The sequence below is a fragment of the Nomascus leucogenys genome, chromosome 8 (assembly GCF_006542625.1).
Source record: "Nomascus leucogenys isolate Asia chromosome 8, Asia_NLE_v1, whole genome shotgun sequence".
Classification (NCBI taxonomy): Eukaryota; Metazoa; Chordata; class Mammalia; order Primates; family Hylobatidae; genus Nomascus; species Nomascus leucogenys.
Window position 1 is genome coordinate 29,256,978 of NC_044388.1, and position 17,337 is coordinate 29,274,314.

The window sequence follows — 17,337 nt, forward strand, 5'->3', positions numbered from 1 at the left end:
CATCACACATTCACTCCCTGAATTAGGCAAAATTTTTAGGCAATCTTATCTTTAAAAATCTCACAATCTTTTTTATATATTCATGTCCTCTTTTCTATACGTACAGCTCACTCTATAAACTCTATTTCCTCTTTTCTATTTTCATTTCCTCCCTCAGCCCACTCAAGCTAGGGTTATTCTCCAAAGCCCCTGTACAAAACAGCATATGGCTGCATGCCAGTTACAGAGCTTATGTTAACTCTCCCCTCTATTACAGCAGTTGTAAACCTCATCTTTATCTGTAGGATGAAGAGATCCTATCAATAGGAATTCCTCTAAAGGAAAGTGAATTCTGAGACATGTAAATAAATATTTTGGTACCTTTAGGTCTTTACATCTCCCAAATGATCTAAGATTATCTGGAGAAGTCAGAGACATATTTGTTTTATTAAAAGTGGCCTGGATGCTACATTTTGAACTATGACTATATTTTCTCATGAAGTTGGAGGTGGGTTAATTCAGGCATGTAAATGAGCTCACGATCTGGCAGTTGGTCAGTGGACTGGATTTTGTCTTTTGGGGCAGGCTGTGGGTGTAATTGTGCCTAATGTCAGATACTGCTTCCCACATGTTAAGCATGAGTATATTCCAGTTTTTCTTCCCTTATCTTCACAGCTTCTATATACCCACAGACTTCAGTTCCTGCAGCCGTGTCAGCTATGACAAGTTTTTTGAAGATAAATTATCAAATTGCCTCTTTAATGCTCCATTGCCTACAGATATCATATCCACTCCAATTTGTGGGAACCAGTTGGTGGAAATGGGAGAGGACTGTGATTGTGGGACATCTGAGGTACGGCCAATCACTTTCTAAAAGGATCTAGTTGTTTTTCAATTGCTAAGAAGATCAACTATAAAAGAATGTGTGGCCCACTACAAAACATACAAACCTACAAAACATTGTAGGTTTTTTGGGTAATGTTGGGTATGTCCATTTGTAGGTGTTTTCCAGGAAAATCTTTCTGACAAGGAACCCTGCACTGCTAAACAGACCTTGCTAATTTCTCCCCCAGGGTTCCATCCTCATTCCTTTACTATTTACTAACTTGGGCCTTGTGTCCTCATCCCTCCCTTTCTAAATGAAATACTTGAAGCTCCCTATGTGACTGTGACTTACCCAGCATTACTTTAGACAGAGCCCTATGAGTGCTCAGAGTACAAAGAGCTTGCTGGTTCAAGGTCACTGGGCTGGCAAATGGAGGAGCCAAGAACTGGATTCAAATGTGTCTGTTTCCAGCTCTGAAACGCAAGACCACCCAGCACAGGGATCTGGTGCATCCCTTACTGCTTTGGGACTCTGGAGTTATTACCATCAGAAGTTCTGTGCTGACCCTATTCACAGGGTGTCTGGGATTTTGAATGGGACCTCTGCTTCCATGTTATTAATGCTTAATATAAGTAATGCATCAAGCCTTCAGAGTATTGACTTTCAGTAACTTTGAAATATGATTATATATTTGATTACGTATTTGCTCTATGAAAATGGTAGTCAGTCCTGGTTGATGATTTTATTTGAACTAAGGGCTAGAGTTTTAACCCTAAAATATTGTAACCCTAAAATTCTCAATCTTCTATGGGAATGTAGACAGCTGCAGGGGAACATTTTTGAGGTAGGAGTTTTTCCAATACCTTTTGCAGGCAGGATTCTGACACAAAGCAGAGAGACTAAGACAAAGTATTTGCTTCAAGCACAGTTGAATTAACTATTAAAGTTAGATAAAGAGCTCTATCTTTAGCTTTTCAGTACATATCCTAGCAATTGGATTTACTGCTAGATATGTACATAACTGATGAGTTGAAGGAATTATAGTCTATAATTAGGCAAATCTTATTTTAAGAACTGTGTTTTTTTCCTTCATATTTTACCAAAAAGAATAGATCTTTCCTTATTATTGGAGACTGAGGAAACCAGTTAATAGAAAAATGATGTAAGTGGAATTCAGATAAACAACAAACCATCAGTTGCTCCAAAATTTCAGGTTTTCTAATTCTTTTATCTTTATTTTTTGAAAAAGTCATATTTAGACTCCATGAAAGTAACATATGCCTGATGAATATAGTATGTTACAAATTGTGCTGAACTGGGACCAAAAAGTAATGTTGCATTTACATTTGTTTCTCGTATTTCTTAGGAATGTACCAATATTTGCTGTGATGCTAAGACATGTAAAATCAAAGCAAGTTTTCAATGTGCATTAGGAGAATGTTGTGAAAAATGCCAAGTAAGATTATTTTATTCTATTTTAATAATTATGATTACATCTTTGTACATTAACATCTCAGTGATTATGTTAACTGAAATAAGCAATGCAATATTTTTCTTTATATAAAATGATATATTTACTATTTACGAAGCACTGACTCAGTGTTCTGCATACATGGCCTATCGAATCTTCCAATGATCCTTCACAGTAGGTATTATTTCATTTTGTTTTTGAGAAAAAAATGCAGAGTAGAAAATGAACAAAATAATACGGCCACTATTTGTCACAGCCTGGATAAACCTGAGAACGTTATGCTAAGTGAAATAAGCCAGCATAGAAAGACAAACACTGCATACTGATCTTACTTGTATGTGGAATCCAAAAATGTTGAATACATGCAAACAGAGTAGAATGGTGTTTACCCAAGGGCAAGGAGGCTCGGAAAATGGGGAGATGATGGTCAAAAGGGACAAGTTACAGTTATGTAGCATGAGTAAGTTAAAGATCTAATGTACAACATGACTATAGGTACAGGTACAATGTGACTGTATTGTATATTAATAATTTGCTAAGAGAGTAGATTTTAAATGTTCTCACCACACACACACCCACACCCACACCTATGTAAGAGACCAATATATCAATTTGTTTGACCGTAGTAATCATTTCCTTCTAAAATTTTTTTATTTTTAATTTTTGTGGGCACATAGGTATATATATGTAGTAAGCATTTCACTATATATATGTATATTAAATCATGTGCACCTTAAATACAGACAACAAAAAAATGTAAAAATAAACATGGCCACTGTTGAGTGGGATAACCCCAAGTGTGATCATCTCTAAAGCCAAAGCTGGTTACTCCCTACCTGCTGCTGTTTCTTATGCTCCATGGCTTTCTCAGGTCGAATCTCACAAAACTGATTGTATCTCCCTTTAACAATGTGTGTGGTGGAAGAGGTCTTATTCTGAGTAGTGTGGGGGGTATCCCTATCTTCAATCTTTGAAGCCACTTCAGGGTGAAATTCTTCTAAATACGCCGTTTCATGTTCTCTGTGGTGCTTTTCTAAATTGTCCTTCAAGTTTAGTATTTAACTTTCTATTGTTGCGTATCGTTCTATATTGTGAGGATTTGTTTTCATACTTAGATTGATTCCTAAGGCCAGAAGACAGATTCACTTTCACCTAGCACAGAATTTCATATATTTTAAATGATCTGTAACTGCAGCATGAATGTGCATATGGCATACAAGGTTATAGGGAATGTTTGTTGTAATTTTGTTTTTAATGTCGGAGAGAGAGGAAAGGAAGAAGTTCAAAAGGAAGTAAATTTGAGAACTTAAGCAGTACTCAAAGAGTGTTTAATAAATGCTATTTGTTAGCGATTATGGTAGATAAAAACGTATCCAGTTTCTTACTATTTAGGGCAATGATATACATATATGAAACATATGAAAATATAATGTGTGATCCAATGGCCATGTAGATAGCATAATGATATATTAAGCTTTTTATGTACAGTCTCACTTGATTTTCACAATGGCCTTGTAAAGTAGATGTTGGATGGGGACAGGGATTTTCAGAGAGATTAAATCCATTTTCCAAAGTTCAGCACTCAGACACGTGCAAAGCCGAGATTCAAATTCCTGTCATCTAAATCTGAATTCGAGGCTCTTCCCAAGCACATGAAGAAAGCAGGAGCAGCAATTTGCATTGAAGATGTCGGAGGAAACTTGGTGGGAAAACGGGCTTTCAACTGGACTTAAAAAAAGATTTTAGATAGAAGAGATTTAGACATAAAAGAATTTCCAAATGAGGGCACAGAAAGAGCAAAGACATAAGATACAAGCATGGTTTGTCTGGTATCTGGTAAGGAATGGTCTGACTGGAGGCTTGGGTTGAATTTGTAGGATCTCACATGCTTGCATGGAAATTTGGATTTGATCCCGTCACTGGTATTAAGATATTCAAAGTTATTTGATGCATTGAAAACATACCTGCTCCTGTTAGGAAGGAAAACAAACAAACAAACAAACATACTTTCTCAGTTTTGCAGGAATGGCAGAATTTGTTTCACTAAAGTTTCTCTGAGCAAATAAGAGTAAGATTTGCAGTAATTGATTACAACTGAGTTAATATATCAAGTGAATATTTGCTTATTTCTCTATCATAATAAATTATTCTATGGAAGAAGTGAGTTGAAAGGAAATAGCTGAACCTACAATAAAAGGGATTAAGGATTAGGAAACTCGAGGCCTGGGAAAGTCTGAATCTGCTGATCTGGTGCTTGTAAGCTTATCTCCTTCAATACCAAAGATCCACTTCACCAGTAAATCTCTGAAGTTGCAGATTTAAATCTCCTTGGAGTTCCTGACAGAGATGCATTCAACAAAAGGAGAAATAACTCCCTTCTTTTTATCTAAGTTGTTGCCTGTATTTTTTTTTTTGTCCTGTACTTTTCTACATTATGTTTCTTTGGTGTTTTTGGTACAAATTCAGAAATATTGCTTAAAAACTTAGGGCATTAACCAATATTAATAGAAGTGATATAACAGATCATGGCTTTAATTTATAATGACAACGTAAGCTTCAGTGAAATGACACCTCCAACTGCTATGCCCAAAAAGTCCAAATGGAAAATGTTTGTGTTAATTTGAGGTCTTAGGGTAAAGCAGGTAAGGAAAACAAAAATCCTTCTATTTTTGTTTTTCTACAGTTTAAAAAGGCTGGGATGGTGTGCAGACCAGCAAAAGATGAGTGCGACCTGTCTGAAATGTGTGATGGTAAATCTGGTAATTGTCCTGATGATAGGTTCCAAGTCAATGGCTTCCCTTGCCATCACGGGAAGGGCCACTGCTTGATGGGGACATGCCCCACACTGCAGGAGCAGTGCACAGAGCTGTGGGGACCAGGTAGGAGGACAAATCCTTTCCCCTGTGCATGTGCGAAGGAAAATCATTTCAGATGACAGTGTTTAACTATGGCCAAAGGACCATTCTGTCCTATCCTTCTTAGAAACTTTGAACTCAAAATCATGGAAAGGTTTTAAGATTTGAGGTTGGTTTTAGGGTTGCTAGATTTACCAAATAAAAATAAGGATGGCCCAGTTAAATTTTAACTTCAAATTAACAACGAGGTTTTTTGTCTTAGCATCAGTATATCCCATGCAATATTTGAGGTGTGCTCATACTAAAATTATTTGTGTATCTGAAATTCAAATTAAACTGGGTGTCTTTTTTTTAATCTGGCAACCCTACTAAGATCATAAACCCTTGGAAATCTGTGTGTGTGCTGGTGTGTGTGTGTGCAGGGGTGGCAGAAGTACTGTGGGATGGGACAGAAATAAGAAAAGATGGAAAAAAGAAAAGAACTCTGGAAATGCAGAAAGGCAATAAAGCAAAGTGAAAGTTCTTAAATGGTCGCTTTGTCCATAACACCAAAATTTTGGAGACCATATTCTCTAATTTCACCAAGAAAACTTGAAAAATAAAAGTTTAAAGAGATATCTGAAAATTTAAACAGCAATTTATATAGTATTAAATAACTTTATTAAAAAGGCAATTTTAGATCATATAAGTGATCTAGCTTATATGTGAAATCTAAAAAAGTTGAACGCATAGAAGCAGAAAGTAGAATGCTAGTTTCCAGGGCGTGACAGGGAGGAGGTGGGGAGATGTTGGTCAGAGGATACATAATTTAAGTTGAAAAAGAAAAAAAAAAAGGCAAGTTTTTAAAAACCAGTTATTTGGACTTTCTGGATATAATATGTATGATGTACATGTATTTAATTGCCATACCGCCTTCCTAATACAGTTTCAGATTCCTACTTAAATGACTGAAACAATATTTATTAAAATAGAGAAAATCTACATATTCCTACAATTATTTGAAAGGGGTCATTGCATGCCAGAAACTTTTCATAATTCCTGAAAATAGAGCTAAAACAAGATTGAGAAAATCAACAAAAAGTCCTGACTTACAATGCACTGTGAAAACAAGAAACCTGGGAAACAAATAGACAAGACCCTAGAAAAACCTCCCTGTAAACTTCACTGTCTTTGGCTACAGTGGGTCGAGACACAATTTGAGGAGCAAATCTCAATGCCCTTAGTACGTCAGCTAGCTCACTGGTATCCTGGAACCAGGCCTCAGCAATCTTGCCTCCACTTCGTGGATGTGCAAGGTTAAAGGTGGAAACAAAATTGATTGTCGCTTTAGAGGCTCATGTTTCCTTGGCTAACTTCAGTATACGGCAAAAACCAGGAGAAAGAAAATCTTTAGCACAAAGGTGAAGTTCTGAGCATCGCCTTTATTATCTTGTAGTAAATATTAACTGCAAACAATATTAACTGTTACCCTCCTCCCTCCTTTGTCCGACTTTATGATTAGCCTCCTTGGCAAATCTGTAAACTTCCCGGAACGGGGACATCGTCTACATTGTTCACAGTCGTATTCCCAGTGCCTCCCAGCACAGTGCCTGGCTTTAGTAAAAAGCTCAAAATTGTCTATTGAATTAACATTGAACATGTTTATCTGATCAGGAAATGGAGTAACCTCTTAAGTCATACATTTAAATACAGCCATTATAAAAGGCCAGAGAAAACAATTTGCCTAAATAAAATTCCAAATTTCATAATTCATAGAGGATCACGTATTTATTTTAAATTAATCTGGGAAGTTTGAAAAGTCTTGCAACTTTGTAAGTAATTTAAAAATCGTTCTTTTTGGCATCAAATCATACCCACGAATCAATTGTAATTCCAAGTATTGAAAATGTGGCTAAGGCATAAGCAGGCAATTCGTCATGAAGAAATACAAATGTCCTATAAAATTAAAATCATTGGCAAAAGTTTGCTACAGACGTTAATGTTCAGTGTCAGTGAAAACATAAGCAAATAACTCCCTTCGTACACTGCTGGTAAATATAAAAGTTAGCATCATCTTTATGGAGAGAAAAATGCGTACACAAAATCTAAAAATAATTGTTTTTTACTCCTTCTCCTAGCAATTGTACTCAAATATTTATGAGGATTTTTCAGCCAGTATTTTTTAATGATAGTGGATAATTGAAGAACATCTCAAAATCCAAAATATATGGATTAGTTAAATAAAGAGTATTAATTCAATACAATTTTTGCAGCTGTGATGCTTTAGAAAATGTGATGCCTGGGGAAAGGACAGCTATATTGTTAATTGGCAAGAAGTCATAAAACAGCATGATGCCAGATATATGAGTGATACATTCTGCAATATTAGCAGCAATAACTCTGAAGTCTCAGACTAGGAATATAATGCTTTTCCCTGATTATTCATGACTAACGATTCTTTTCTTCCGTGTAGATATTGTATTATAATAAAACATGAACACATTTTACTAAGACACAAATAATAAAAAAAGGTAACAAAACTCATTTTATCTCGCACACTGAAACACAAAGTTCATTTAAAATGTTTTGAGTTTACAAGTCATCATAATAGGTTTAAAAGTATTTCTTAAAAACAATGCAGTATCTTCATAGATGTTTACTTATTTTAACTGCTGTTTGTCAAAGGCTAGACTCAAAACTTCCAAACGTTTAAGACAGAATTACTTGTTCTTGAAGAGAGGGCACCTCAGCACAGAGGAGGAACATAGGTCTCTCTCTGTGACTCGACAGGATTCTGTTTCCTTATTAATAAATTGAGAATGGCAATAAGAATGGCTAGTATTTGTCAACCATGTACTGCTGACCAGGCACTGTTCTCAGTGGCTCACCTATATTAAGTAACTTAATCTTCAAAACAGCTCTTTGAGGTAGGTACTGTTGTATATAATGTGTATATATACACTTTTATATATGTGTAAATATAATATTAAATATATATATTCACATATAAATTATGTATCCTTATTTTACAGATGAGGAAACTCAGGGGTTAAGACACTTGCCCACGTTCACACAGTTACTCAGTCTTGCTTAAAGCCTGAGCTCTGAGCAATGTGTTTTGTCTGATGGAGATCTGAGGAAGATTACCTGAGACATGAACTATGTGATGCCTATTTTTGTACCGGGCACATAGTAGGAGTTTATTATGGAGTAACAGATTATTTAAAAGATGATTTGTAATTCCAGCCAGTTCATTTGATACCAAATTACTACAGCCTATGTTTCTAGGAGTGGTCAATGGAATTATGCTAAAATAGTATTTTTCTTGCTTGTTTTATATTTTATAAATCCCTTTCCAGCACTGAATTTTTAACATCTTTTATTTTCAAATATCTCTTGAATCTCAAACATCTATTTTCTTTTCCCTGCTGATTGATCCTGGTCCCAGGAACTGAGGTTGCAGATAAGTCATGTTACAACAGGAATGAAGGCGGGTCAAAGTACGGGTACTGTCGCAGAGTGGATGACACACTCATTCCCTGCAAAGCAAAGTAAGTGGCCTTGTCTGAACCTTCCTGCTTCACAGACTAGAGCAATGGTACACTTCCAGCTGCACATTCTGATTTATTCCAGTTAAAGGGAAAGTGCATTTGGTCATCAACCATTTGACAAACATTTATTGAGTAACTAACTACTATGTGCAATGATGCGGGCTAGGTACCGAGTCTAAAATGACAAATAAGAAATGGCTTCTTTCTTCAAGTATCTCATGGTGGGTGCTTCAGATGACACAAAGCACAGTCACTGTTGGGTAGAATGAGTGGTTGTGATGGAACATGCAACAAAGAATGGGTCTGGTTAGAAATTTGTCCAGGGATTTCCCAGTATAAATCAGATGCTTTCTCAATCTCATGTTTTTCCTTGTAAGATTCAGAGTAGAAATATTTATCTATCCAGAGGAATAACAGATGCAGGGCTTGAACAGATTTAAACTTTCAGTAGAATTACATAAAGAAAAAATGCAATAAGAAAATATTGACAATTCATCTGAAGAGTTTGTTAGTTTTAGTACTGATATCCGGGAAAACACTATAGAACAGCACACCAGAAGAACTTGGGATTTTTCTATGGTTAATTTTTTTTTATTTATTTTTTTTTGAGACGTAGTCTTGCTCTGTCACCCAGGCTGGAGTGCAGTGGCACAATCTCGGCTCACTGCAAGCTCCGCCTCCCAGGTTCACGCCATTTTCCTGCCTCAGCCTCTCCGAGTAGCTGGGACTACAGGCGCCCGCCACTAAGCCCGGCTAATTTTTTGTATTTTTAGTAGAGACGGGGTTTCACCGTAGTCTCGATCTCCTGACCTTGTGATCCGCCCGCCTCGGCCTCCCAAAGTGCTGGGATTACAAGCGTGAGCCACCGCGCCCGGCCTATGGTTTATTTTTAATTCTGCAATTTTAAGATGACTTTTAAAATTCAATTATAGATTAAACTCTTTGTACCTGCTCTAAATTTTACACATACCAAATAATTTTTAACAAGAGGTTGCACAAGATCAACATTTCCCAAAGTTTGTCTATTGGACACGAATTTCGCTGAATGACAGATATTACCAAACTATACTTTGGACATAGGATTATCTCTTGGTAGAATCTGTGCCTAAAGAACAATCATTTTCTGTGGTCTTGTGGTCTCTTCTTTATAGGAAATCAGGGCAGATTCAAGAGAGGAAATTACGTAAAAGGCAGTATGTGAGGGCCAGAGGAAGGGCAATTATAGGTGGTGAATGGGTCTCGCCATCTTTCCTCTGCAGTCTGTGCACACACCATTGTGCCATATATATAACTCTTTACATGAGCATTAGTTTCTGCAACTAGTGGCTCAAGCAGCTCCTTCACCCCACAAACTACCCTCCTAGTCACTTCTCAGTAGTCATTGGCTATAGTGAAGAGTTAGCCTGAAATTACCTGTGCCCTGGAGTCATCCTTTATGGCTTTACCTAAATGATTCAAGAAAAACACACTCTCACGTTTTGAGAGAATATATGCCTTTCTCTACTCCTCAAACATATTTTCTACAGCCAAGAGATATCAAAAAATCTGATGCCATCACTTTCCGGATACTTTTTTCACAGCCCTCTTCTGAATTCTGCATAAAGCAATTGACTTCCACTTTATTGTCTTTTAGTCCTGCTGGCAGTAAATGAATGGCTTGATTGAGTGTTGAGCAGTTTAATCTGCACCTTCAGGGAGACAGTTCTTTCAGTAACTCCACCTGATGCCTTGCAGTGTCAAGGGAGGCTCAGCTTTGTTCTGACAGAATTATAGTGGAGACTTGGGCTTTCTTTTGGTGGAATTATTCTGCAGCCAGTTGTACAAATAAATGGGTAACCTATCTATCTGAAACAAGATAGAAATTGATGTCTCGGATGCCTCCATGATGTTAGGAATCCATGTTTTATCCTCTAGCTCCATCATCCACATGACCTTCATTTCCATGTGTTTCTCTAGGCCTATGATAGCTTCTCCAGCTATCATACTCCAATCAGCAAAAAATGAGAAAATGTTGAGAAATAGAAGATAATTCCTCATTTTAGAATTTGTGCTTAAGATTCTGTTTTCTTCTCATGGGCCAGCACTTAGGCAACCGGCAAAAATTAGGTGTACTGGGATCTGGGTAATGCTGTTTATTTGAGCCATAATATATTGTGCTAACATTCAGGCATCCTATTACTGAGAAATAAAGGAAAATGGGTGTAAAGTACAACTAAAAGTCTCAGCTACAGGTAAAAATACCATCACTTAAATATCCATAGTCCTAGAGCATTTATATAAAACTGCAATTTGAATCCTGCAATAAATTTTGGCTTTTTCCTCAGTGATACCATGTGTGGGAAGTTGTTTTGTCAAGGTGGGTTGGATAATTTGCCCTGGAAAGGACGGATAGTGACTTTCCTGACGTGTAAAACATTTGATCCTGAAGACACAAGTCAAGAAATAGGCATGGTGGCCAATGGAACTAAGTGTGGCGATAACAAGGTAAGTTGAAATTGTGGTTTTCACTCAAAATAGTGTTTTTTACTTTGATGTGCTTTCTTGTTTTGCCCCTCGGTTATTCACTATGTGCCTTGTTTCCCAATTTTGGGGTTCACCATGCCTTAATAGAACCCATAGAGTTTGAATTTGGAACACAGAAATGAAAATGGCGCAGAACCTAGTACATAGCAGGAATAAGCACTGACATTAACATTCTCAAACACTGTGGTGAAATTTGGAAATAATTGACTCTCATAGTCATGATTTCAAGAGGAGTATCATATTGTCATGCAGATAACACACAGTAGCATCCGTTTAACTTTCATAGACGAAGTCTGAAAACTCACTGAAAGTGCCAGCATATGTGATACTGGGCTTCATTTAACAGATCTGTATCTCATTAATAATATAATGAACTTAAATACAAGTACTGTTTAGCCAGGGCCAATCAATTCACGAACTTTGACAATGAGGTTTGTCTCTCATAAGAGATTAGAATTACTCTATTTACATACTCACTAAGATATCCACATGACCAAAGAGTTCCCCTGATTTTTCACTGTGGTAAAGCCAATCCTCAAAATATCTTCTTATTTACTTAAACTGATTTGGCTATTTAAATATAAATTTATCCAATGATGAATCCAAAATTATCTTAGTGGTTCAGTGTGGGTATTGCTCATACGTGGTCTCTGAACCCCTGGAGCTGAAAATAAACATTTAGCAATGTTTATAAATCTGCTGATTTGACATTAAAATATTAGGTCTTGCCTATAAGAAGTACCCACAGTATTTAAACTTATTCCTTTCCCCCATTTTTCCTGAAACATATGGCAACATCAAGGGCAAGGAATTTTATGTAAAATATACTATTTAATTGCGTTTTCCAGGTTTTACTAATTTCCTTGTATTTTCTAGTGCTGAAGCCTTTAAAGACATTGAGACATTATCACATGACCTGGCATGGGGTGTTGCGGTGCTTGGGCCTTAAGGGAGGAAGGTACTGGGACTAGGGCAGAATTGAGATGTTCCTGGGTCCCCTGGCATTAAGATCATCTCATTATTGCTTATCCCTTAACTTCTTGCATAGTCACTGCTTCTGGGATATAGAGTTGTTTGGATTTTTAAAAATAAATAAATGCTTAGATAGACTTTATCAACCTTTTTGGGTTGGTTTAACTAAGAGGATAATGTAAGCAAGAGAGCCCATCTCTGTTTCCCTTCCTCTACATCAGCCTCCTGGCAGAGCCACCTTAAACAACATCTGCTAGCCTCTTCACACAGACCTCAACTTTCTCATCTACGTTCGGAGAAGATGAAGCTTCATGTTTTCTACATCACTTTCAGGTTTGCATTAATGCAGAATGTGTGGATATTGAGAAAGCCTACAAATCAACCAGTTGCTCATCTAAGTGCAAAGGACATGCTGTGAGTTCTGAAAATATGTTTCCCTAAGCTCTCTGAATCTTATGACATTCTAGGTTAGTTATAAGAAAGCTAAAGTAATGTTTTCAGCATTAAGTGATGAGAATTACTAAGTTTATCCAAGCCTTCAGTAGCATGGTTCAAGGAGAAATTTCTTCTGAGAATCATTCATGAAATGCCTCTCATTCATTCATACCTTTTGTAGATAGATGGAAGCCTGGAGATTGGGGTTATTCCTTTTTCTGCATGAACTTTATTATGGACGATTAGGGCCTTGAGTTTCTGGTCAGCCTAGCGGGGACAGTAACAGGATCATTGCTCCCCTAGGTGTGTGACCATGAGCTCCAGTGTCAATGCGAGGAAGGATGGAGCCCTCCCGACTGCAATGACTCCTCAGTGGTCTTCCGTAGGTAACATTACACATCTAACCTGAGAAAATTGCTCTCCTCTTCCAATCCTTTATTTTGTATTATATGAGATTTCATTGCCTCTTTTCTCTTTTCTTGAAATTTCTGTTCTGTAGATATTGAATCCCCAATATTTATCCCCCAAATCTCCTTAACACCTTTTAACTATATTTTCCATGTCTTCATTTTCACTGCACATGCAAAAAGATTTCCTCAACCTTTATATTTGTAATGTTATTTTAATTTCACAAATTTTCTTACTTTAGGACTCTTCCATTTTCATAGCAGCCTCAACTTAATGGAAAAATATAATATCCTCATAAAACTCTCTAAGAATATGACCGGTTATTTTTGTACATTCAGTTCTATTCTTTGAATTATGTTTCTTTTGAGTTGGTTTGTTCTGTTCTGTCACCATGTCACTTGTAGTCTGTTGTACTAGTTTTCTTCAGGATATGTGATCCTTAGTTCAATGTGGAATTGGTAGAGCTGGATTACTTCACATGGGATTTCTCTGCATTTGTGTGTGCTGTTGTACCTACTGATATTTCTCTTGATGGGGGAATCTGGCTGGGAGCTCTATGGGCAGGTCTGCCTGTAGGTCTTCAGGGTGAGAAGGAGCCAGAGTAGGGACCCACCTCCAGTTGTTATGACGAGGAACATTTTACCCTGAGGAGGGAGCTCATCACCACATTTTTTCCTGAGAGAGCTGCTTTTCCTCATCATCATCTGATTGACGCTCCCCTGTCTGTCTGATATAGTGTAGTCATCATCATCTGATTGATGCTCCCCTCTCTGTCTGATATAGTGTAGGTATCTAGAGGAAGCCTCTGTCCTCCTGTTCATGTTCCTGCATCCTCTGTTTGCAGAAACAGAGAAATTCTCGGGATTTTGATCTCAGGTGATGAGCCAATCTTGTTCTATATACACAGGAGATGAAGTAGACCTCAGTGAGATATCTGCCCCAAATTCAGATTATTAGACTTTTCAAGAGAGAACATTTATTTCTGATGTTTAGTCTATATTTATTCTGCTTCCATCCACATAAATCCCTTAACATCCTATGTTTCTGAAGATTTTTAAAATTATTTTTTCTAGTGCCCTATGATTGTATTATATACACATGTGTTTGTCATGTATTTGGAAAGGGGCATGAACACAATCAACTAATTAGAAAACTCTTTAATGGTTTCAAATGCTCACTAAAAATCCATTTAAACTATGACTTTCTTGACTGCTTTATTTTGATATGTCTATTGATTTGCTAAGTCACCTCTATGAGTAATTTATTCCTGTTGTAACAATGCATCCACATAAAACTTTCTTAAGTTGTACTTATGAGAATGTATTTCTGTTGCCAAATATTTTTAATATTTCAATTAATATTCTATATCCTAGCATGCATAGCAGGTTTGATTGAATTTGATTTTTTAAATCACAATTTTGCATTCATAACTCTATTAAAGTAGATGCTTATATTTAATGTCAAAAAAAAACAAGGCCAGACTGATTTTTGTTGATGTTAAATAACATCCCTTTTAAAAGTCATTAGGTTTGTTTTTGCTTAAATGCTTTTAGAATTAATTACTTAATTACTGCTTAATCAAAATGAATCACTATTTTATTCCTGGGTGATGTTCTCTTTCCATTATGATGTTACCTAGTGAGTTTCTTTAAACTGAGGATTTGCTTTTTTTCTTCAGTTTAAGAAATGTTTGTTGTTTTAGGTTTTAAAATTTATTTTGTTTCAGTTTTCTGGTTTCTGATTCAGAAATGTAAATTATTTATACAAAATATCTCCACTGTGTGATCTCCATATTACATTCCATATTAGGTCATTTTTCTTGTTAATTCTGGGGAAGTTTTTCAAGATTATTCTCTGTATCATAATATAAATTTTTTAGCAATGTTAATTCTCTTATTACTCATAATGACATTTAAAACTATTCAGTGGCATTTTTATGTCTCTTTGAAAGATTTTTTTATTTCAGTTGGTTGTTTTCTCCTGAAAGATTTTTTTATCTCAGTTGGCTGTTTTCTCCTGTTTCACATCTAGTTTTTTTACAGCCTATATTTTAATTGCATTGAGAGTACCCTAAATTTGATTATTTATGCTCTTTTTCCGGACGTATACGTTTCATGTATACCTCTACTTCTATGTATTATTTTATACCTAATCTTTTGGTTCGACCGACGCTTTTTCTTTAGTTATCATCCAATAAGGTTGAATTAATTCTGATAAGCACTGTTAAAAGTATTTCTCAAAATTTTTAACTTGGAGGACTAGTGATACAAATTTACAGTATATTACATGAAATTTGTATTTTAGCAGGATAAGGAGGTAGCTGGAGAAGTTGAAAATACATACAGTGGAGGCTTGTCTCAACTTATTCTGTTTGTTGAAACCACTGTATCAGAATTCAACTGTATCCCCCAAGCCTTGTTTTTATTTTAGGGCATTGTGTTAGTGGGTTCGGCGCCCTTTCAGTGCTGTTTCTTATCTAACCATCAAGGAAAGCCTCAGACAGACTGAGGAACATTCCCTAGTTCACAAGTGTCCTTGCCCCAAGAGGACAGACCCTAGAGGACGACAATTTTTACTATAGCTAGGGTCCGAAATCTAAACTTGAATGGGAAAAAATTACATTTTTATTTTCGTCAAATTCTAAAGTTTAGAATTCTCTACAATTATGGGAATGTATGGTTTACAAACCATAATAGGGTATTAGCAATATTGCATGACTTTGTCACCAATAGAAATTACAAAGACTTTAATATCTCATTGCAGTTGTTGAATGTATCTCCAAATACCCCATGAGTATCATTTGTTTGAAATTTTGGTAGTTACTGATCCACTGTTAGAACTTATTATTTCAGAGGTTAATAAACATATTTTACTATATCATAAACTGTTTTATAATATTTTGACAACTGTATCCCAACATCATATTTTGACAACTGTATCCCAACATCAATAGCTTCCTTTAAATCTTAGGCCTTTTTTGAATGAATTTAGAAACACTCAGAAAAGGGGTTTATAGGCTTTCTCAGATTGCTGAAATGATTTGCAGCATGACAAAGGTTAAGAGTGCTGCCCTACAACATGGCCATACACAGCCATTGGCTTTCAAGATTATCGTTAACACCATATTTTTGTGTGTAACGTATAATACAGCAAGCATGTAAATATAAAGGCAAACCTTATGATTTCAAAATAAACAGTCATGTTATACGATAAGGGCCAAGAAATAGACCCAGACATCTGCTTTCCTGCCTCTTTTCAGTCTGATCTTCCCTCTTTCTCTAAGGGTTGACCATTAATCTGTGTTTTATCATAATCATTTTGTTACTTTTCTTTGTAGTTTTGCTTCCTAAATACACATCCTTAAACAACAGCTTTTGGTTATATAATTCCATGTGTATAAAGTTTTTAAACACAGGAAACACAGCTTCCCTCACTATCAACACGGTCACATCCATAAACATACCCGGACACATCATGATCACCAAAAGTCTTTAAAGTTTGTATGTATGAAATTTTTCTATGCTCATTTTCTTCTTTGTCTCTACCTTATGCTTTCAAGATCATCCATTCTAGTGACTGGATTAAGGTCCACTAGTTCTCTTTCAAGTTTCTAAGAATTCTATCAAATACTTCTTTATTTATTAAAATGTTTTCCCCTTTACTCTATTAGTACTGTCATATGAGTCAACTGGTTTGTAAACATTTATCTAACTTTGCAACCTTTGAATAAACCTAACTTAGAAATAATACCTTTTTTATATAGTGAAGGGTGTTTACTCTTATTTTATACTTTTGGGTGATATTGGACTGTGATTTTTTTCATATTGAAAAAATTGCTGAATTTTGGTATCAAGGTTATGCTAGTCACATAAAGTGTATTGGAGAGTATTCATTTATATTCTCTGGAAGAATTTGTATTTCTTTGCTATTTTGTATTCATGGGTGATATTGGACTGTGATTTTTTCATATATGTGTTCTGTAGTATTCTCCAGATATTTTATCAAGTTGATTAATTGTCTGATATATAAATTAATCCTAACATTGTTTGTTCTACCAATTACTGTGCTAGGAGTGTTAAGATACCCCTACTATAATTGTGAATTTGATTACTACTTCTGGCTCTTATCAATCTTTTATACTTTGAGGGAATATTATTGTGTACATACAAGTTTAGAGTGTTGCTTCTTCCAAATTAATGAACAGTGTATCGTTATGAAATGGGTCTGTGTCTATCTAGTACACTTCTTACCTTTGAGAATCTACAGTTCCTGGAGACCATATAGCTGTAACGTATTTCTTTCGGTCTGTATTTGCACCGAAATAACATTTTTCCATAT

The 17,337-nt window shown here is 35.9% G+C and overlaps 1 protein-coding gene across 3 annotated transcripts in view; it reads left to right on the plus strand.

Moving 5' to 3' along the window:
- ADAM28 (ADAM metallopeptidase domain 28) overlaps positions 1-17,337 on the plus strand; it is a 62,794-nt gene that overhangs the window by 37,296 nt on the left and 8,161 nt on the right. For all 3 annotated transcript variants that reach the window (XM_030816987.1, XM_030816988.1, XM_030816986.1), the window contains exons 12-18: positions 655-832; positions 2,172-2,261; positions 4,960-5,155; positions 8,559-8,661; positions 10,986-11,145; positions 12,490-12,570; positions 12,895-12,973. In XM_030816987.1, the coding sequence (XP_030672847.1) occupies positions 655-832; positions 2,172-2,261; positions 4,960-5,155; positions 8,559-8,661; positions 10,986-11,145; positions 12,490-12,570; positions 12,895-12,973 (887 nt within the window). The remainder of the gene's footprint in view (positions 1-654; positions 833-2,171; positions 2,262-4,959; positions 5,156-8,558; positions 8,662-10,985; positions 11,146-12,489; positions 12,571-12,894; positions 12,974-17,337) is intronic.